The sequence below is a fragment of the Doryrhamphus excisus genome, chromosome 4 (genome assembly GCF_030265055.1).
Source record: "Doryrhamphus excisus isolate RoL2022-K1 chromosome 4, RoL_Dexc_1.0, whole genome shotgun sequence".
In the NCBI taxonomy this organism is placed as follows: Eukaryota; Metazoa; Chordata; class Actinopteri; order Syngnathiformes; family Syngnathidae; genus Doryrhamphus; species Doryrhamphus excisus.
In genome coordinates this window covers 23461652-23483842 of record NC_080469.1, presented here as the reverse complement: position 1 = coordinate 23483842, position 22191 = coordinate 23461652, and the positions used below count along the sequence as shown (strand labels likewise).

The 22191-nt window shown below is 39.7% G+C and overlaps 1 protein-coding gene across 6 annotated transcripts in view; it reads right to left on the bottom strand.

Moving 5' to 3' along the window:
* Positions 1-3261: 3261 nt before the first annotated feature.
* Positions 3262-22191, bottom strand: part of grid2 (glutamate receptor, ionotropic, delta 2) — a 528950-nt gene continuing 510020 nt past the window's right edge. For 2 of the 6 annotated variants that reach the window (XM_058071482.1, XM_058071485.1), the window contains exons 15-16: positions 18610-18850; positions 3262-4713 (exon numbers count right to left, since the gene is read on the bottom strand). In XM_058071482.1, the coding sequence (XP_057927465.1) occupies positions 4255-4713; positions 18610-18850 (700 nt within the window). In that variant the 3' untranslated portion in view covers positions 3262-4254. Of the gene's footprint in view, positions 6500-6529; positions 6989-18609; positions 18851-22191 lie in introns of those variants that run through there. The other 4 variants (XR_009129664.1, XR_009129665.1, XM_058071483.1 and 1 more) reach the window with 4 other exon arrangements.

Below are 22191 nucleotides of genomic sequence, written 5' to 3'. Positions count from 1 at the left end.
CATACTGATTTGGTCTGTATAGTTGTGATTAGTTTAGATAACTCGATTAATCGACTAAGAAAATAATCACAAGTTGATGTAAATGAATGATAGTTTGTTTTAATTATTTTGAATATGTTCCTTACAAAAACAGGTTGATTTTTCCACCCTTGTTATCAGTGTCGCCGGGTTATGCTGTGTATCATTAGAAGTGCAACAATTAATCAATCATTAATCTATTATCCCATTAATCGACAACTATTTTGATAATTGCTAAATTGTTTTTTGACATGAAAATGTCAAAAAGGCCTCTTTTCTGATATGTTGCGAACCAAACCACATACTGATTTGGTCCGTATAGTTGTGATTAGTTTAGATAACTCGATTAATGGACTAAGAAAATAATCACAAGTTGATGTAAATGAATGATAGTTTGTTTTCATTATTTTGAATATGTTCCTTACAAAAACAGGTTGATTTTTCCACCTTTGTTATCAGTGTCGCCGGGGTTATGCTGTGTATCATTAGAAGTGCAACAATTAATCAATTATTAATCTATTATCCCATTAATCGACAACTATTTTGATATTTGCTAAATTGTTTTTTGACATCAAAATGAAAGTGATGAGGATTGTAGATGTTGCGAACCAAACCACATACTGATTTGGTCCGTATAGTTGTGATTAGTTTAGTTTAGTTTAACTCGATTAATCGACTAAGAAAATAGTCACAATTTGGAGCCCTATGGTTTGATGTGAATGAATTATAGTTTGTTTTCATTATTTTATGCTGGAGCCTGTCCCAGCTGACTTCGGGCGAGAGAGGTGGGGTACACCCTGGACTGGTGGCCAGCCAATCACAGGGCACATATAGACAAACAACCATTCACACTCTCAATGAAAGACAAACATATCAAAGTCTCGGAGGTTGAGTGACTTCAAGTTTTGTGTTAGGAAAAAAAAAAAAAGGATGGGTGGGTTGGGGCGCTCTTTCCTCCTCCATCCATCCATCCATCCATCCATCCTTTCATTCTTCCATCCTCTCCAGTTTCAGTTGCCTTTTGTCAGTGCTTCCAAACTCTTTTGATCCGGGGCCTCAGAACGCCCTGTCGGTGTTCGAGGCTTCACAGGGGGAAAGGAAATGTGAGCCGGATTCTAGATCCGCTCCTGCCACACGCAGACATGCACAAGTGTTACTTGTGATGATCATGCAAATCAATGCACACAGACCGGAAGTAGTGGTAAAGAAGGGAGGAGTCATGGATGCTTTAAAGTGCATGGTGGAAATTGGCTGTTTGGGCTTAATTGGGGGGGGGGGGGGGTATACCTGTTATACCCTTATTTTTCCGCTATACTGTAAATTATGCAAATATATGCACAACAGCAACAGTTAATCAACTGTCATGGATGTATTTATAATGCCTGCCTCCATCCATCCATCCATCCATCCATCACAAGGACGTCTCGCAGGGACCAGAGGTCTGGCGCCGAGCGTTCGCCCCCTCTCTCCACCTACAAGCCCCCCCCCAACACCCAACCCCACCCCGTCTAACGTCCCCGGCCGGGCTCCTGAGGCTACCGACAGGTTGGATATTGTAACCGGCTATTATTAAAGTGTCGCGGCTACAATGGAGACTCTATGTTCCATTGGTCATGCCTGTGGGAGGGCGGTGCGCCCCCCCCCCCCCGTCCCCTCCTCTATAGAAGGAAGGATGAGAGAGGGACTTGCGTGCTGCCTGTCCTCATTCCCGTCTCCCGGGAGACCGGGACGCGACAGGCACAAGGCTGGAGTGAGGGGGGACACGAGAGGGACCTCAAGTCCGGACTGTGTCTAGAGAACTATAAGTCACCATGATCAGACAGAAGTCTTTTGTCTTGTGTCGTCAAAAAGTCCCAACATATAGAACAAAAATATATGTATACGTAATACTTGTAATACTTGTTTACTTTACTTCACTAATAGTCTATTGGACATTATCAGGATTTCCATAATTACTTACCTAATCAAAGTAGTGTGAGATGATCTTGACATATTGGGAAGAAACAGCGACACTGTGTGGTCATACAGGCAAACTGCAGTATTACTTCTTTTGCTTGAGTATGATTCCAGGCGATCACAACCTATTAAGATAATAATTTTGCTCTTCAATTACAAACCATTACACAAGAAGAAAACATGGAATAACAATTATTCTTATAATATATCATTATTAGTAAAATTTTGTAAACATTCACAAAACACACGGACGAGTATATGGCTTTCAACGTATACTTACCTTTGCTGACATCTAGTGGCCACAGCCTCACATTGCTTCATTTATTATGCCGGGTTAGGATAAAAGTGTTCTTGCAAAAACAACAAATACTATCCCACTGTAGAAAACCTGTTTATTAGACAAATTATACACAGAAAGCTTTGCCACCTGTAACAGAGGCTTCCGGTTTGTTCAGATTTGAATAATATGCAACACATACGACAAAATAGGCCTATATTAAATACTGTACATTATATTTTCTTTTTTTTTTTTTAATTGTTGTTGTTGAAAATGATCAAGTAAATCCTGTATTTCTATTGGCGGAAATGAAAGGAAAATGTCAACAGATAGCACAGGAGCAAGTTTGTGCATGCTTCTTTTTAATCAAAGAACTTGCCAATGTCTGTTATTTTTTTTTTTAGCCAGCTTAAATCATAAAATGAAGCAAAAATATGCTGATGACGTAAAGCAAAAAAAAAAAAAGAGTGTTTAAATAAACTCAACTAAACACTACAGCTCATTATGATACAGCTTCTTCCTTTTTTTGTTTAACAAAAATAGCATTAACATGTAAAATATACATTTTTTCCCCCTCTGTTAATAATGTATCTCATTTATACTAAATAAAACCTTTATAAATGTATGTCTATTCGCCATTCAGCGGCCATACTGCATCCTAATCACGTTAAAAAAAAAAAGAACATCTAATAATGCTTTTTGTGTTCGTGTTCTATAATGCACAACATTTTAGTTCTTAAGAATAAAAAAAAAACTTGCTCTAAATTACTATAACATTATTAATTATTAAATGTCAATGAGAGCTTTGATTGCATTTTTAACCAAACCACCAAAAAAAATGCTCTTAATATACTTCCCACTTTTTTTTTTCTCAGCGGAAATGCACCTTAATGGTGGTTAATTGGAATTAATTGGCACTTTAAATCAAGTCATATAAACAGTACACTTATTACAGAAAAGAAATAGTAATATATGACATTTTCCACCAAAAAAGCAGAGCGGCTGATAGGATATTTTGGTGGTGGTGGGGTTAAAGCGACTCGGTAATGGCGTCAGTTTTATCCACTCGATGCATACATGAAGAGAATAAACGTACTTAAAGATGATATGACGTTGGAAAATCTTGAAAATTATAAGTTTGAAAAAAAAAAAAACAACTTACAGCAGCTCAAACAATTAAACAGCTTGAGAACAAGGTTCTTTTTTTTTCCTGACCAAAAAACACATTCCACGCAGTAAAATGTTTTTTTTTTTTCCGGAATCTCATTAAAAGACATATAATAAACCTCTGCTTGGAAATCCTTTGACGTTTTGTTGTCCGCTTATTCCCGTTATCTTCCCTTTTGAATTTGTAGCATCCGAAGAGTCCGATTGAAAGGTCTCACCGTGACTCGGAAAAGCAGGAAAAAAAAAAAAAAATCATGTCTACATACAATCGCTTACATGTCTGTGGGCACTGGTGCAGTGCAGCGGAATTCTCAAGGAATTCTCTTCGAGTCCATACGGATGCCGGATGCACCAAAAACGTCGGAAACAGTTCAATACCGGCGGGTTTTTCTACAGTATCGTTAAGACTTAAGACCCTCTGACGCACCACCAGTTGTCTGGTCTTGGCTCCAGAAGGTGGGAAATGGGGGGGAATCGAACAAAACTATAGATTCTATATAGGCTTGGGAATCATTTTTGTAGTTTCATGGCTGCACCGAAGAGTTCTTCAGGGGTGGTTTTTCACGTCGGTCCTCGTGTTAGCAAGCAAAAAGACCACACACGCACCCAAAATTATCTCCTCACAATAACAACATCGATAAAGCAAAAAAAAAAAAAAAAAAAAAAGAAAGACAAGAAACGTCCAAGCAGGACCCGTCCTCCATTTCTTATATAAAATGCAAACTAAAACAGTAAAAGATCCTATGTACACAGATCAGATGTCTATCCGCCATTTTGTTTACTTTGCGACGCCCACCAAAAACCACTTCCACTCTTCCCTGAAACCTCCAAACCACTTATATGGAAGTACCCCTATCTGGGTCGTTGCCATATCCAAAGTTGGGTCCGGGGCCCGTGGGCTGGTAAGGAATGGAGGACATTGTTTTAATGGGGCTGCGGAAGAAGCCGCCGTTGGGGGCCCTCTGCCTGAAAGGCCCGACCCCGCCAGTCCGGTGGTCCTGTAGTCCGCCTCCGCCGCCGACACCGAAACCAGCCGAGAACCCTGCGGCGGCTTTGGCGGACAAGCTGCGGCTGAGGGTCTGGATCTGCTCGGGGATGAAGGTCGTGGTCGTGATGTGAGTGTTGCGGAAATCGCTTATCTGCTCCAAGGCCTGGCGGGCGGCCGGGAGGGCATCCATATCCAGGGGCGTCAGATCGACGGAAGAGGTGGAGAACTGCTTGTGGGGGCTTTCATCCTCTGTGCACAGGCTGTTAACCCTGCGGTGTAGGTGCTCCAGGTCGATCTCCTTATCGTCCTGCAAGGCGGAGAGAAGGAGGGCGTGGGGAGGAGGAGGAGGAGGAGGATGGAGAACAGAAGGAGGTGATGGCAAAAAATGGTCCAAAATCGGAAAAGTTAAGGAAATGAAACAAAGATGTGGAGAAAGTCAAGGAATATTGCAAAATGAAGGGAAGGAGTGGAGGTAAAGTTGTTGAAAAGGAAGAATTAGAAAAAGAAGTGGGATGGTATTGCGTAATCCATCGGAACGTCATCCATTTTGACGACGAGTAGAAATGGCGAAAACAGGAAACGGGAGAACGTGAGGTCAAGACGCCATCAACACAACCCCAACGTGGTTTGGGATGATTCCAGAAGGGTTAGTCGGGGGGGGGGGGGGGGGTGAAAGTGATGTAATGAGTCATATGCATGTGTGTGTGTGTTTTTAATATGTGTGTATGACAGGAAGTGAAGAAGGCAAAAGAAAGGAAAGGGGGGGAAAGATGGCGGGAAGGATATCTGTGGTCAGGATATTGACAAAGATAGAAAAGGAACATACAAACAAACTTCTACAAAGAACCTGGAATACTTTGGGAAAACACACCAACCGATCGTGCTGTGTGCTTTACTATTCCAGGGAACACCATTCCATTCAAATACAGTATCACTTTAAAAATAAAAATATTCCTATAAAAGGGAATTCCCATTGAGACCATTGAGTCTCATTTTCATGTGAAATCCCATTCACTTCCATTGCAGCTTATTATCCATAATAAATAATACCTTAAATAAAACTAAAAACAAGTAAAGTCACATCAATAACTTATAAGCTCTAAAGATGGTGACACTGAGTGAGGTGTTCCATGCTCTTATCGGACAAGTTGACAGGGTGGTGCTTTGCAATGAATGAGTTGAGTTGGTGGGGACACGGGGACTGGGGACCGGGGACCGGGGACGGGGGCTTGAATTCAGGTTAAAGGAAAGTGAGGGGTCTTCAAGACAGATTTACTGACCGTATCCTTTTGGGGGCAGGGTTTTTTTTCTGGAAGGGACTCAGGCTTGAAGCTGAAAAACAGAAGGGGACCAACAGCGGCACCCCCCCAATGTGGTTGCCGCCTAAAAAAGGGGACAGCGGGAGGAAGGAGAGGACTGGGGGCCGCTAATGCTTCACAAATGATGAATGGAACGTGAAGGAGAAGTCGATCTGTCCACTCTGAGAGTGTGTGTGTGTGTGGGGGGGGGGGGTGGAGGGGGGGGGGCACTGGCTATAATAATATAATATCAAAAGTAAACACTTCTTTATCCCCAAGTCACCTCTAAAGGATTCAAATGTGAAGGCATTTGTGAATCAAGTATTGTAATATCAAAATGTGTCCACTAGATGGCGCACTTTTACCCAATATTTTTCACCATCATTTCTAATGGCTGAAAGGCCTCATTTATACACGCAGTACGCAAAATGCATGTTTTAACAACAAAAAAAGAGTCTTTTCAAGGATAATGTACTTATCTTATGAGTTCTACTGTATATATAACCTTGGGGTGGGGGGCGAGGTGGTGAAAGTGGTCATTCTCATTTTAGGGGTGAGCTCCGAGGGGTTGTTGGCTTCGTACGAGTGCTGCACGATGAGGGCGCAGGGAATGTCGCAGCATGCCGGGGGTTGGTAATGGGTGGTGGTGGTGGCGGCGGCGGCGGGGGGGGCCGTGGCGTTGGAGGTGTTGGAGGTCTGGTTCTGGGCGCCCAGGGCGAGGGGGTGCTCGATGGGGGCGCTGTGAGGGGGGCGGGGATCAGCAGCTTGCCTGACAGATGGACCATCTGGTTGTTTCTGGTGTGTTGTGGCATGCGTGCGGTTTTCGGGTGGGGGTGGGGGGGGGGGGGATGGAGAGGACGAGGATGCGGGGCGAGGAGGAAAAAGTCGGATATAAATGTTTTTTTGCATGCGAGTCGGGCAAAGGAGATGGAACGAAAAAAAAAAAAAAAGGTCCAAACAACACGCAGCACACCGGACGAGTGACGGATGACATCAGGCAGATGGGAGGATGATAAGGTGGCAAAGAGAAGTCAATAGGAGAAAAAAACAGACAGGTGGGGAGGTGAGCGAGAAGACGAGAAGACGAGAAGAGAGACACGGCAAGTCAGTCAGCGCACACGGTTAAGCAGGTCGACTTGTGTCGTGTCCTCAGAGAGACAATCACACAGTCGTTATATACCTGGAAAGGGGAGACGTTTAAATGCCATTTTGTATTGCACTCCCCCTTTCTCTCTCTCTCTCTCTCTCTCTTTCTCTCTCTCTCCCTCAACACAGAGTACTTATCTAAGAAAACAAAACAAAAAAAGAGCAATATGAGAGCTTTGAGCCACATTGACGCACACCGTTGCAAAGTGTTAGCATGAGTAGACAGGCAATTCCCATGGAATAAAATACAACGACTTAATAAATAGGCCAAAATCGATCGATACATGGGATACAAGGGATGCCCGTTCTTCTCATGCTAAAGCTACACTACATGGACTATATGAAATATCACAAATTATGAAGCAGTTCCGACATGAAATGTTTCATTTCCAAAATACACTTCCAAATATAAGAACATTTAAAGACTAAAAAAATATATAAAACAATAGCTGCCAGGTTATGAATGAAATGAAACCCCTTCACAAAAATGAAACTTACAGCATTTCTGAATACATATAAGAACATAATAAATGTCGAGGAAATCCTTCCCAAAATGTTGCATAAAAACTGACAAGTCGATATAAGCGAAATGCTTAATTATGTGCAAAAATAATGTCAACCAATACAACAGTTCAGCCATTCGCTTTTGCTTATAATCGGGCTTAATCTATTGACTGATCGTAAAGGATTCTATTGATTATGTGGGTGTAATCTATAATAGAAATTGGGGCAAAAAAAAATCCTGTATAAACCGTGCAATAAATCTGTGGTTTGATCACAGCTATAAATAGTGTTGACTTGGGATTTTTGTACTGGGATTTCTTCTCGTGGGAGTAATACTGGTATAAACCGTGCAATAAACTGTGCAATAAACTGTGCAATGAATCTGTGGTTTGATCACAGCTATAAATAGCGTTGACTTGGGATTTTTGTACTGGGATTTCTTCTCGTGGGAGTAATACTCGTGGCGGCCAGAGGAGGCGCTGGTGATTAAGTCTTAATTGGGCCAAAAATCCTGTGTAAACCGTGCAATAAACCGTGCAATAAACCACGCAATAAATCTGTGGTTTGATCACAGCTATAAATAGTGTTGACTTGGGATTTTTGTACTGGGATTTCTTCTCGTGGGAGTAATACTCGTGGCGGCCAGAGGAGGCGCTGGTGATTAAGTCTTAATTGGGCCAAAAATCCTGTGTAAACCGTGCAATAAACCGTGCAATAAACCACGCAATAAATCTGTGGTTTGATCACAGCTATAAATAGTGTTGACTTGGGATTTTTGTACTGAGATTTCTTCTCGTGGGAGTAATACTGGTGGCGGCCAGAGGAGGCGCTGGTGATTAAGTCTTAATTGGGCCAAAAATCCTGCAATAAACCGTGCAAAAAACCGAGCAATAAACCTGTGGTTTGATCACAGCTATAAAAAGTGTTGACTTGGGATTTTTGTATTGGGATTTCTTCTCGTGGGAATAATACTGGTATAAACCGTGCAATAAACCGTGCAATAAATCTGTGGTTTGATCACAGCTATAGTGTTGACTTGGGATTTTTGTACTGGGATTTCTTCTCGTGGGAGTAATACTCGTGGCGGCCAGAGGAGGCGCTGGTGATTAAGTCTTAATTGGGCCAAAAATCCTGTATAAACTGTGCAATAAACCGTGCAATAAATCTGTGGTTTGATCACAGCTATAAATAGTGTTGACTTGGGATTTTTGTACTGAGATTTCTTCTCGTGGGAGTAATACTGGTGGCGGCCAGAGGAGGCGCTGGTGATTAAGTCTTAATTGGGCCAAAAATCCTGTATAAACCGTGCAATAAACCGTGTAATAAATCTGTGGTTTGATCACAGCTATAAATAGTGTTGACTTGGGATTTTTGTACTGGGATTTCTTCTTGTGGGAGTAATACTGGTGGCGGCCAGAGGAGGCGCTAGTGATTAAGTCTTAATTGGGCCAAAAATCCTGTATAAACTGTGCAATAAACCGTGCAATAAATCTGTGGTTTGATCACAGCTATAAATAGTGTTGACTTGGGATTTTTGTACTGGGATTTCTTCTCGTTGGAGTAATACTGGTGGCGGCCAGAGGAGGCGCTGGTGATTAAGTCTTAATTGGGCCAAAAATCCTGCAATAAACCGTGCAATAAATCTCTGGTTTGATCACAGCTATAAATAGTGTTGACTTGGGATTTTTGTATTGGGATTTCTTCTTGTGGGAGTAATACTGGTATAAACCGTGCAATAAACTGTGCAATAAATCTGTGGTTTGATCACAGCTATAGTGTTGACTTGGGATTTTTGTACTGGGATTTCTTCTCGTGGGAGTAATACTCGTGGCGGCCAGAGAAGGCGCTGGTGATTAAGTCTTAATTGGGCCAAAGATCCTGTGTAAACCGTGCAATAAACCGTGCAATAAATCTGTGGTTTGATCACAGCTATAAATAGTGTTGACTTGGGATTTTTGTACTGGGATTTCTTCTCGTTGGAGTAATACTGGTGGCGGCCAGAGGAGGCGCTGGTGATTAATTCTTAATTTGGGCCAAAAATCCTGTATAAACCGTGCAATAAATCTGTGGTTTGATCACAGCTATAAATAGCGTTGACTTGGGATTTTTGTACTGGGATTTCTTCTCGTGGGAGTAATACTGGTGGCGGCCAGAGGAGGCGCTGGTGATTAAGTCTTAATTGGGCCAAAAATCCTGCGATAAACCGTGCAATAAACGTGCAATAAATCTGTGGTTTGATCACAGCTATGAATAGTGTTGACCTGGGATTTTTGTACTGGGATTTCTTCTCATGGGAGTAATACTGGTGGCGGCCAGAGTAGGCGCTGGTGATTCAGTCTTAACGGGTTGGCAACAACATGACGTCAGCTATGTGAACTATGTCAACTCCACATGCTCCATATTGGCTTTTTAAAACATTTTTTTTTGTTTCCTGTTTTTTTTGTTCGTTTCCTGTTTTGTACTCTTATTTTGGTTTTCTGTTTCCTATTTGTTTTTTTTGTTTTTTTTTCTGTTTCCTATTTGGCACTATGTGTAGCTGGAAAGCGTGTTCGGCGGTACCTGTTTCGTAGTAATCGGGTTGAAATGTATAACTCAGGTACAAAAACCAAAAAGTAATAATTTTAAGTCATTGCAAATCACATATTTACAATCCGAATGTGAATCTTGGAAATAATTACAGATTGCTAACATACAAAGATAGCAAGATAACATTGCCTTGACAATATTATAGGACATTCTTATTCATAATACTGACAATCATGGCAGAGCTGATGTATTGGATTGCATTACATTCAACAAGTGAACCCATCATTTTTTTTTGAGTTGTTTATATGCATTGTGTGTATGTTAACATCAAAAACAGAGCCTCGTCGATGACAATGTCGGCCATTCCACAACAACACACAAGCATAACAAAGACACAGTTAAGAGCATAACATTGCAGAGAAAGACAGAGAAATGAATGTTTTAGAATGAAGAGGAAGGCAGAGAAGCACAATCACAGATTAGTAGACGTTTGATAGGTACATTGCGTGTGCGTGTCATGTTTTTTTTTTTGGGTGATGGGATTTGGTGGTCTTATTGATGAATAGACTAGGATGACGAATCTGGTTTATTATTATTACCGCTGGAGAGGGATGGAGCACACATGAGTTGGAATCGTCAGGGATTTATGAAGTATGTATATATGGAATACTTGACACATGTTGGAGCATTCATTGGAGCAAAACAAGCCAGGATGACTGAGAAGATAAATGTCAGGCAGCCATGGCGTATGTGTATATTAGCATTTTTTTTTACATACATTGCAACCTTCAAGTAAAAATCAGTTGTCAAATGTAATTTATCCCATTTTGGTTCAGTCTGCATCAAAAACCTTTTTTTAATGCTACTGTAAACCTTTTAATGCTCTTAAGGTCCATGCCGTTGTAAATCTATGTTCATGGATGGAATATTATCCCAAAACGAGGCCGCACTTGCAGTTGTCCGCATTGTAACATGGAATACCTACACAGAAAGATTAGAACCATGATACACTATAAACCTTGCAATCCTACTTACCCTCTATGTTCCCAGCGTCACTTGTGAGATGTATTTTTTTCCCCAATCAAAGCTGAACACTAGAAGCTGTAGTAATTCTACACTTGATCAAACTTACTTAAGATTTTTGTCAGATCAAATCAGGATCACTGCGTAACACTTGAAAATGTGATATTAGCATCCACTTCACCATGCCAATTCACTAAGCATCATGGGAATTGGACTTCATTTAGCCATAAATTAGCCGCATCATTGAACCCAAAGAGTTGAATGCATGTAAAAAAAAGTATTATCTTATAATCCGGAATTCATAGTAATGAAGAAAATGCACCAGATTGTCGCGCATGGCAAGGTTTAACACACAGGTTCAATACTCAGTGATACTTTTTTCAGTATTTGCAAGGTATCCCACATTAAATAACCCTAAAAGGTACCAAAGCGCATCACTGAACCCAAAGAATTGAATGCATGTAAAAAAAAAAGTATTATCTTATAATCAGGAATTCATAGTAATAAAGAAAATGCACCAGTTTGTAGCGCATGGCAAGGTTTAACACTCAAGTTCAATACTCAGTGATACTTTTTTGAGTATTTGCAAGGTATCCCACATTAAATAACCTTAAAAGGTACCAAAGCGCATCATTGAACCCATAGTAATGAAGAAAATGCACCAGTTTGTAGCGCATGGCAAGGTTTTAAATAACCCTAAAAGGTACCAAATACTTAAGAGTATACTTAACCTAAATCATTTTCAAAAGCTCAGCCACACCGCATGGTCGTTCATAGCAAGGTCGTTCTTGTGTTCGGTGTCCTCACTCCTGATGCCGATATACATTACCTTCCTAATCCCGCTTCTCCCGGCGTACACATAAAGAGGGAGTGACTGGATCTTTCTTCTTTATGTGACGCTTTCAAAGGGATGTGCAAGCATGGTGTACTCAAAATTTATTGAGATTGCGGGAAGCCAATGAGGTCTTCATTTAAACTGTGTGCGTGTAGCCATTTAACTTTAGGAGGTTGGATGACATTGAACAAACGTGAATGACTCCGCCGGCTAAATTTTATGCTAACGTTCCCAAGGAGATAAAAAGTAATGTGATTTATTTATCAAGCAACAGCGATGCAAGATGATATTGTAAGACTTGTTGAAAATATGATCAGAAATTTTTCAACTTAAGCGATCGACAGTCTCATTTTCAAGGGTCTCAAACTCAATTTACTTGGGGGCCACTTGAGCGGGTCTGGGTGAGACTGGGCCGCATCAGGTTTTCAAAAAAAACAACAAAAAAAACGCATTTATTAAAAACAAAAAAATAAAAAAATTTTCGCTTTGGTTCCAAATTTGGTTCCAAAAAAACAAAAGCTGTGCAAATATCTTACTTTTTATTTTTCTACACAAAATAAGATTAAAAACAAATAAACAAATCAAGAATAAAGAAAATCAATCAATCAATCAGTAATAAATAAATAAATATAATAATAATAATAAAACGGCAAATAATAAAAACTTAAGAAACCACATATAGTTGGTGGGTAGACAAATTATTTTTTTCAGATTAAAATGAACAAAGCATTATTAGAGCCCTGTAGACATGACAAAACACGACTATAGTCACATTTATACTCTATTTACAACATATTGCGCAACTGCAGGGTCTTGAGACACATGCTAACTCGCAAACTAGAGAGCTAGCGACCTAAACAGGTAGCCTTCAAGTTATTTCCTTTCAACTTAAATAGCCAAAAAATTACCACTTCCACACGGATAGGGAGGATAACTATTAACAGTTATTTAACCTTTAACATGAACATTAATAAAACGTAATATTTTTTTCTGGGTACATGATACCATACAGCATCCGCACTAACATTAAACTTTCATATCAAGGCGGGGGCCTCAAACTAGTGTCCTGCGGGCCACATTTGGCCCGCGGGCCGTGCGTTATCAATCTCAGGATGAGTACCGCGACCCCCGAGCAAAGCATCAGCAGGGTGGAGGATAAAAGTCAGGGGTCAACTATCAAAAACAACCATGGCTGAATAGTTAACCACATCTTTGCCCTGGCAACACTAAAGGGGATATAATAAAAGGTCAGTATTTTGCTGGAATCGCGGTGTTGATTGCTATTATAATTCATGCGGAATGTGTATCACAATCACATATTGTTATTATAAGCAGAAAGGTTGATTCTACTGGCTGCTTTTTTGGGGGTGGGGGGGGGGGGGTTATTGAAGATGTCGGGGGTGTGTGCTTGTGCCTGCTGCGACTGAACCACACTGTGCCTAACATGACTTTGAGTTCATCCGAGGGTCGGATGTCTTTGTGGCTGCTCAGTGGCCCACATGACTACCGGTCTGAATGACAGATGAAAGCTGGAAACTGAGCAGGGTGCTTGGAAGGGGGGCGGGGTTCTGTTCTGGTCTGGTCTGTGGTTCTGGTCTGAGTGATGAGCAAAACTATTCATAAGAAACCAATTAGGGCTCTGCTTTAAATGTAGGCTTGTCTAGTGGGGGGGGGCGTTTGATTAAATGACTTGGTCGTCCCGATATCGTGTTAAATGTGGTTGACTACGGCCTTTTATGAGTAAAAAATAATGAAAGACATGTAATTAAATTAAAATAATTTATAATAATGATAATTAAGAAGCACTACTCTAACCGACTGTGATTGGCTGGTGATCAGTCCAGGGTGTACCCCTCCAGCTGGGATAGGCTACAGCACAATCGCGACCCTTGTGAGTATAAACGGTAGAAAAAGAAGAAATGCTCTAACCAAAACCATGGCGCGCAGGCCCCACAGCTTGGAGACCCGAGTTCAATTCCACCCTTGGAAAAAAAATAAATAAATACTACCTCTGGTCATGAAATGTAATACAGAACCTTGGTTAACATCCGCCCGGTTAGTGCAATTTTCGGTTAACATCCAAAATTTTGCTTTGGTTTGTGTTCGCCGCTTGGTTAACATTCAATTTGGCATCTGGCAACCAAGACAAAATCTATTGATACTTGAACGTGATTGCACGATTTTTGTTAAAAAGTTAAAAAATTAGATTGTTATGCAGTCTTAAGTTTGCCTTAAACATGCTAGGTTAATTAGCGACTCCAAATTGTCCATAGGTATGAATGTGAGTGTGAATGGTTGTTTGTCTATATGTGCCCTGTGATTGGCTGGCCACCAGTCCAGGGTGTACCCCTCCAGCTGGGATAGGCTCCAGCACAATTGCGACCCTTGTGAGTATAAACGGTACAAAATGAAGGAATGCTCTAACCCAGGGGTGGGCACAGTACGGCCTGCAGGCCCCACAGCTTGGAAACCCGAGTTCAATTCCACTCTTGGAAAAAAAAAAAAAAAATAATACTGCCTCTGGTCATGAAATGGAATACAGAACCTTGGTTAACATCCGCCCGGTTAGTGCAATTTTCGGTTAACATCCAAAATTTTGCTTTGGTTTGTGTTCGCCGCTTGGTTAACATTCAATTTGGCGTCTCGCAACCAAGACAAATAAATAAATAAATATATTTATTATTAATAATAATAAAAATAAATAAAATAAATAAATAAAAATAAATACATAAAAATTATTTCATTTATTAAATATAAATATAAATTTATTTATTAAATATAACTGTATTAAAATACAATTATAAAATAAATACAAATTAAAAAAATAAAATTAGACAAATAATTATAAGTATAAAATAGTGTGTGTGTTAAATATATGTTCTGCCCCCCCTCCGACAATTTTGTTAACTCAATGCGGCCAACGAGTCAAAATATTTGCCCACCCCTGCTCTAACCTAATGTCATTAATGTCTCATCAATGTAACATTACTGATGCGTAGTGACCAGTATACTCAATATATATATTTTTTTATGAATAATAATAATCCATAGTCCATTAATTTGTGAAAAAAACACAATAGAGCGAGAACGCGATGTTTGAGGGACGACTGTACAATATTTACACCATCTTTCATCCAGTCACAATTTGTGCCTTCATTGTTGTATCAAAGCAAAGTGGCTGAAATGGAACATAATGTTTGTGTCTCAGCCACACCGGATGCCTATCTAATGAGCAGTGGGGGGGGCACACAAGGTAATTATTTAATTTGTTTAACTTGATTTAGCCAAGCAATAAGACAGTGGATAATGAAATTACACCAGTAATAGAAAGCCAAGTCAACTGCTGTCAAACATGTTGCCTTTCTTTTTCACTGTCGCTTTGAAAGAGCATCTCGCCAAAAAGGACCTGACATTGAGTTGGTAGGACTATGCTGTGTCCTTCACATGCTACTTGTGTATTCAGAAGAGTGCACACTTTTCTATAGAGGGATGCACGTAGAGTCAGGTAAAGCTTCATAATTCAATAGGTCAACGGACATGTAAAAGCAACCAATCAGCGACAAAAGTAACAATTACAGAGATGCTATTGACTACAAGAGTTATTTTGTAATCTCATAAATGAAAACACGCATACAATAACTGGCCGCGAGTCAGCCTTCATTTATCTTCGAGTGGGTGCTTTGCAAAATTTTTTTCAACTAAAACGTGAAAATGAAAGTTTAATGTTAGTGCGGCCCGCGCAAGTTTGATATGGATGCTGTATGGTATCATGTACCCAGAAAAAATTATTACGTTTTTATTAATGTTCATGTTAAAGGTTAAATAACTGTTAATAGTTATCCTCCCTATCCATGTGGAAGTGGTAAGTTTTTGGCTATTTAAGTTTAAAGGTGCTTTGCAAACATTTTTTCGGCTAAAATGTGCTGCTTCGGGCCACTTTCCAACATGCTAGTAACACATTTTTAACTGCCTCTAACATGACTGTAAAGCAGGGGTCTCAAACATGCGGCCACTAGTTTGAGGCCCCCGCCTTGATATGAAAGTTTAATGTTAGTGCGGCCCGTGCAAGTTTGATATGGATGCTGTATGGTATCATGTACCCAGAAAAAATTATTATGTTTGATTCATGTTCATGTTAAAGGTTAAATAACTGTTAATAGTTATCCTCCCTATCCGTGTGGAAGTGGTAAGTTTTTGACTTTTTAAGTTTAAAGGTGCTTTGCAAAAATTTTTTCGACTAAAATGTGCTGCTTCGGGCCACTTTCCAACATGCTAGTAACACATTAGTTAGCCTCCCTATCCGTGTGCAAGTGGTAAGTTTTTGGCTATGTAAGTTTAAAGGAAATAACTTGAAGGCTACCGTTTAGGTCGCTAGCTCTCTAGTTTGCGAGTTAGCATGTGTCTCAAGACCCTGCAGTTGCGCAACATGTTGTAAATAAAAAGAGTATAAATGTGACTATAGTCGTGTTTTGTTTTTAATTAATTTATTAATTAATTAATTTTAATCTGAAAAAAATAATTTGTCTACCCACCAACTATATGTGGTTTGTTAAGTTTTCATTATTTGCTGTTTTATTATTATGATTATTATTCTATTTATTTATTTATTACTGATTGATTGATTTTCTTTATTCTTGATTTGTTTATTTATTTTTCATGTTATTTTGTGTAGAAAAATATAAAGTAAGATATTTGAGAACGGTGGAATGTTTTATCAGAGCTTTTATTGTAGAAAATTGGAACCAAAGCGAAGTTTTTTTTTATTTTTTTGGTTTTTAATAAATGCGTTTTTTTTTTTTGGAAAACCTGATGCGGCCCAGTCTCACCCATTACCCAAGCTCCAGATTTTGAGACCCCTGCTGTAAAGATGACTTCCCCCATAATTGCATTCGGGTCAGTTCATCTGCAGCATGTTGTTGATTATCAAATTTGCAGCACTTTATCGCCTTTTTGCGGCTTTGATTAAACTTATCTATTCGAACATTAGCCCCTTTTGTACTCGGGAGTGCAGAACGATTGGATTAACTGAATAAGGTTAAGAGATTGGATGCAACGAATGCTAATGCGCGGTAAAAATGACCCACGGTTGTGAGATTTTAATCTATTAATGGAACACCAAGTAAAGCTGTTGCCAATCGGACTTTTTGTTTACTCGCGTTTGTCTCCGACGGAGCTGAGAAAAGCATCCACATTACAGGGACTGCAGGGTTTCTATCATGAAAACGTTACCAGAAAACACTTTGATTGCCTCAATTGATATGCCTGCTGAGGTGATCAAGCGCGCAGGGGCTGATTGGAAATTTCACAGTGCGCTGCTGCTAATTTACAAGGTGCCACTGTTTTGGAGGAGAATGCTGGCGGTGTAAATATCCATGTTTAATGTTGTGAGTCGGTGCTTTGTGGACTCTTCCTCGGGCAGCATAAGTAAATAAGTGGTCAATGATGGTCTTAGCTCATTTTAAATATACTCGCCATCAGGTTTTTTCACAGTGTAATTAATAAATGATCAATGTTTCGTAGTTGAATACAGCCTATTATCAGTAAAAAATGCATATTTATGCAAATTGCATTTATTCTTCACTTATAAAAGCATAACAAAGACTAAATGAACTAACTAAATTGACTCAAATTCAAGTTAAAAGAACATTGTAAGACATTTAGTGTTGCCAAGACATTGTAATTGTACTAATTGTAATATTCTACATTGGCCACTAGATGTCGGTGTTCAGTAAAGACAAAGGCCAGACGTGATCCCTGGAAAAGTCATTTGATCTCACAATAGCCACCAATAATAATAACATTCATTTATTAATTAATTTTCTACCGCTTATCCTTATAAACGGTTGAAAATGAATGAATGCTCTAACCCAGGGGTGGGCAAACTACGGCCCGGGGGCCATATGCGGCCCACCAAGCGTTAGAATCCGGCCCGCGAGTTGCTTTCGGGACATGAGAACAGAATAAAATTAAAAATAAATAAAAAATAAATTTAAAAATAAATACATAAAAATTCTTTTATTTATTAAATTTAAATAAAAATGTATTTATTAAATATAAATTTATTAAAATAAAATTATAAAATAAATATAAATTTATTAAAATAAAATTATAAAATAAATACAAATTAAAAAAAATAAAATTAGACAAATAATTCAAGGAAAATTATAAGTATAAAATAGTGTGTGTATGTTAAATATATGTTCTGCCCCCCCCCGACAATTTTGTCTCAATGCGGCCAACGAGTCAAAATATTTGCCCACCCGTGCTCGAACCTAATGTCATTAATTACTGATGTGTAGTGACCAGGATACTCCATATTTTTATTTTATTTTTTTACTAATAATAGTCCATTAATTTGTTTAAAAAACGCAATAGAGTGAGGATGCGATGTTCGAGGGACAACGACACCAGTCCAGGGTGTACCCCTCCAGCTAGGATAGGCTCCAGCACCCCTGTGACCCGCGTGAGGATAAGAGGTAATAAATGAATGAATGAATGAATATTATTAATTAGCCTATTATTATCATCATTATTCTTCTTCTGATTATTACTACTACTAGTAGGCTAATATTAGCCTGCTTTTGCCTTATTATATGACATTTTTTGGAAAAAAAAACAATAAAATTTTTTTAAAAATCATTTTTTTTCTTTGTTTTTTTTGGTTTTAATTCTGTAAAGCACTTTGTGTTGCATGTCTTTGCAGGAAAAGTGCTATACAAATAAAGTTGATTTGATTTGATATAAAAAATATCAAATTATTTAGGGGGGCTTAAGAACATTTTAAGGAGTCTGAAGCCCCCCTAAAATAGGCCTAACGACGCCACCTTCAATTGACCCCCCCCTTTTTTTAAGTCAAGCCCATTCAGCTTACCTCCTTGGAGGGGACCCTGGATCCCTTCCTCCGAGACCACCAGCTTTCCACCATGGCTATGAGACAAGACAGCACCACGCCGGCCGCCAGGACGCAGAAGACGCCGGCAAAGCTGTGGATGTCCAGAGCGCTGCTGTGCTGCCGGGACTGGACCGAGCTGTACAGGTCACACGGACTGTCCCTGGGCCACCATTTCAGTTTGAGTATATCCATGTCACCGTTCTGCTGAAGCTCCAAGATTCTAAGAGTGCGGATAAACAGAGTAAAGGTAAATTAACAGTAAACAATGAGGAAAAAAGGCGGGTCTTCAAACACGGAAGAAGAAAAACACACGTGACGGTAAAGATTTCTGTAGTTGCAGTAGCGACTCTCTTCCATATGGGGGCAGTGTTGTTACACTTTAAGCCCAAGCCAAAGCATATTGGGCTGCCAAACTCATTGTGGCTAACATTAATATGTCTTGCAGCACAGCGAGAGTACACCGCCACAATGTCATTATGCAGCCCAGCTTTAGTCCGGCGATTGATGGCTTCAGAGAGGATACGGCTCAGAGGTTGATGGGGTCCCTCTGTTAGCCTTCAGCTTACGATTTAAGTGGGTCGTTCCTTTTGGGTTGCGAGGCAGATACATGCATATATATGCAGATATATATATATATATATATGCATTCTAAAGCTGTGTTTGCTCTCAGTTGGGTGTTTAAAATAGGTGATCTATAGTGAAGAGACAAAAATGTTTGTGCAATGCAAAAAAAACCCAAAAAACAACCCACAGCAGCAACACAGAAATTACCAGCACACCACTGCTCCATGAATCCTCATTATAAACAAAGTCAAACTGGTCAGAAAAGTCGCAAAGTTATAGTCGCAAACCACGCATAATGTATATGCACGTTCGGACAGATGTTCCACACTTCTGCAAATTTCACTGACAGCCAACTGACATCGATCACAAAGCGTCATCCGTCATCTTTACAAGACACAGACACAAAATAGCCAAGCATCAAAAGATGCAAATGAGCCCGGCAGACAGTTTTTTTTTTTTTTACGTAATTAATTTCACCCACAATAGCTACAGAAACATGGCCCCATTTCAATGGGGGAATCGGCTAAACAGGCTTAGCAGGCGTTGCATTATAACCGTGTCGCTTTCATTTAGGGATATTCGCTTATTAGCATCTTGTACCCATGTGACCAACGCACACGGATAAAAAAAAAAAACGACAACACCAACCCCGACATCACCAGGCAATGTTTGAATTCCATGTCATATTACTTAGCCCTTGACATATAGCGTAGTGGTTAGGTGCAGCAGCTTGAAAAAAAAAAGAAAAAAATTCTTCATACATGCCAGGATAACTTCAGCAGAAACCTCAAAAAAAATATGCTCCTTACTCACACAAGGGTTGCCGGTGGTATGCTGGAGCCTATTCCATACAATGTATTTACATATAGAAGTGATGATGTAACTCCACAATAAAAGAGAGCACATTTCATGCAGTTTTAGGCCAAAAAAATGGCCACAAGGGGTTAAAAGTGCATGGCCCGCATCTTTCCCATTGAAATACATACTCCGCAGCAACCAATAAGTGAAAAGGCATCGAACCGTGTTGCACAAAGAAGGTTATAGTAATGGTTGAATTTCATTTGAACATGCATCAGATTACAATTGAATGCATCACATAATCAGTTCACAGTTCCACATGTCCAAAAAGGAGTAGAAAGAAGCAAAGCTTATTAAATCCTACCCCTCCATCTGGTACTTTTACAATCGGTAACTGTTACATTTGTTCACTTCCTGCTTTCATTTTTTTAGTTTAATTTTTAGCCTTATGCATTATTTTAGCTGTTTGAAGATGAACTATATCAGAAAGTTGAAGTATTTGTGATTTTAGAAATAAGGAGTTAGTATGTTCTGTATAGGCGGCATTATGAATTATCCTTACTGGCCTTTTTTGCAGTACATTTAACAAGTGAAGATTGCTTTTATAGTTATTAGCCCATATTTCCACACACATTGATTCGCAAATGTAAAAATTGTAAATAGTAAAAAATGCATACAAGGGAAATATTACCATAAGAATACTCTTCATTAGGACAATTATTCTAGCATATAGAATGGAAGGCGGCTCATGCATTAGGGGCAAGTGTCGCGGTGCCCCAGCGAGTGTTAGTATTACTTAGTGTTACTATCATTTGGAAGTAGTTACCATATTAGAATTTTATAGCATTTACTTTTAATAAGCGGGCTGCATGGTGATCGAGTGGTTAGCGCGCAGGCCTCACAGCTAGGAGACCCGAGTTCAATTCCACTCTCGGCCATCTCTGTGTGGAGTTTGCACGTTCTCCCCGTGCATTGCATGGTTTCCTCCCATATTCCAAAAACATGCTAGGTTAATTAGCGACTCCAAATTGTCCATAGGTATGAATGTGAGTGTGAATGGTTGTTTGTCTATATGTGCCCTGTGATTGGCTGGCGACCAGTCCAGGGTGTACCCCGCACATGTGTGTTACTTTGAAGGAAGGTTGTTTGAAAAACATGGCCGTCATCAAACAAAATTGCACGGTTACGTGCGGGACTTGGCACCTAATTGTCCATTCATTTGTCTAATGCTACATGCATGCGAGCTCCCCACACTTTGAAACCAGAGTACAGAGTCAAAAAGTAGTTAATTTCACTAGAGCCAATGAGTGACGCTGGGAACACCTGGTGAAGTAGGATTGCAAGGTTTACAGTGTAATCGTTTTGTGTAACTATCCCATCCTATTCCACCCTCTGCCATCTCTGCGTGGGTTTTCTCCAGGTACTCTGGTTTCCTCCCACATTCCAAAAAACATGCTAGGTTAATTGGCGACTCCAAATTGTCCATAGGTATGAATGTGAGTGTGAATGGTTGTTTGTCTATATGTGCCCTGTGATTGGCTGGCCATAAGCGGTAGAAAATGAATGAATGAATGTTGTGGCATCGTAGTTTTGGACATGTTGATGAAATATATGAATGTTATACTTGAAATGTATCTTTTCCCAAAAAACCCTTATATTTTGCTGACTTACTTCAACAGCTGATTACTAAAGAACGGAAAAAGGTAGAAACAAACTTTATTCCGATGAAAGATGAGAGTCTAATCTTTACTTTGGTGTATACCAAGTCTATTATATAGCCCAGGAATACTATGAATACTATGTGTGCCTTGAAAAAACAGAAAAAAATTACTGAGAGGGACAGCTTTTGAAAAATGGCTGAGATTGAACAAATTAACGGAACGTGCATGTTTTTGGAATGTGGCAAAATGATCAAAAAATCCCATCAATAGGTTGGGCACGCCCATAATATACGGCTAGTGATTTGTGTTCCATTTGAGGATGAAAGCCTATACTTAATAATACATGTCAATCTGCTGGTATTTGAAATAATCATATAAAAAAAAAGTCTGCAAAACAGCAAAGAATAACTAAAAAGGCTCCCCCGTGATCAAAACAAATCAGAGCGAAAACACACTTCAGCCTTTTATTAGAAGCTGATGGATAACGCGGAGAGAAGACGCGCTATGACTAGGCTGCAGTTAACTTTGAGGGGTGGGG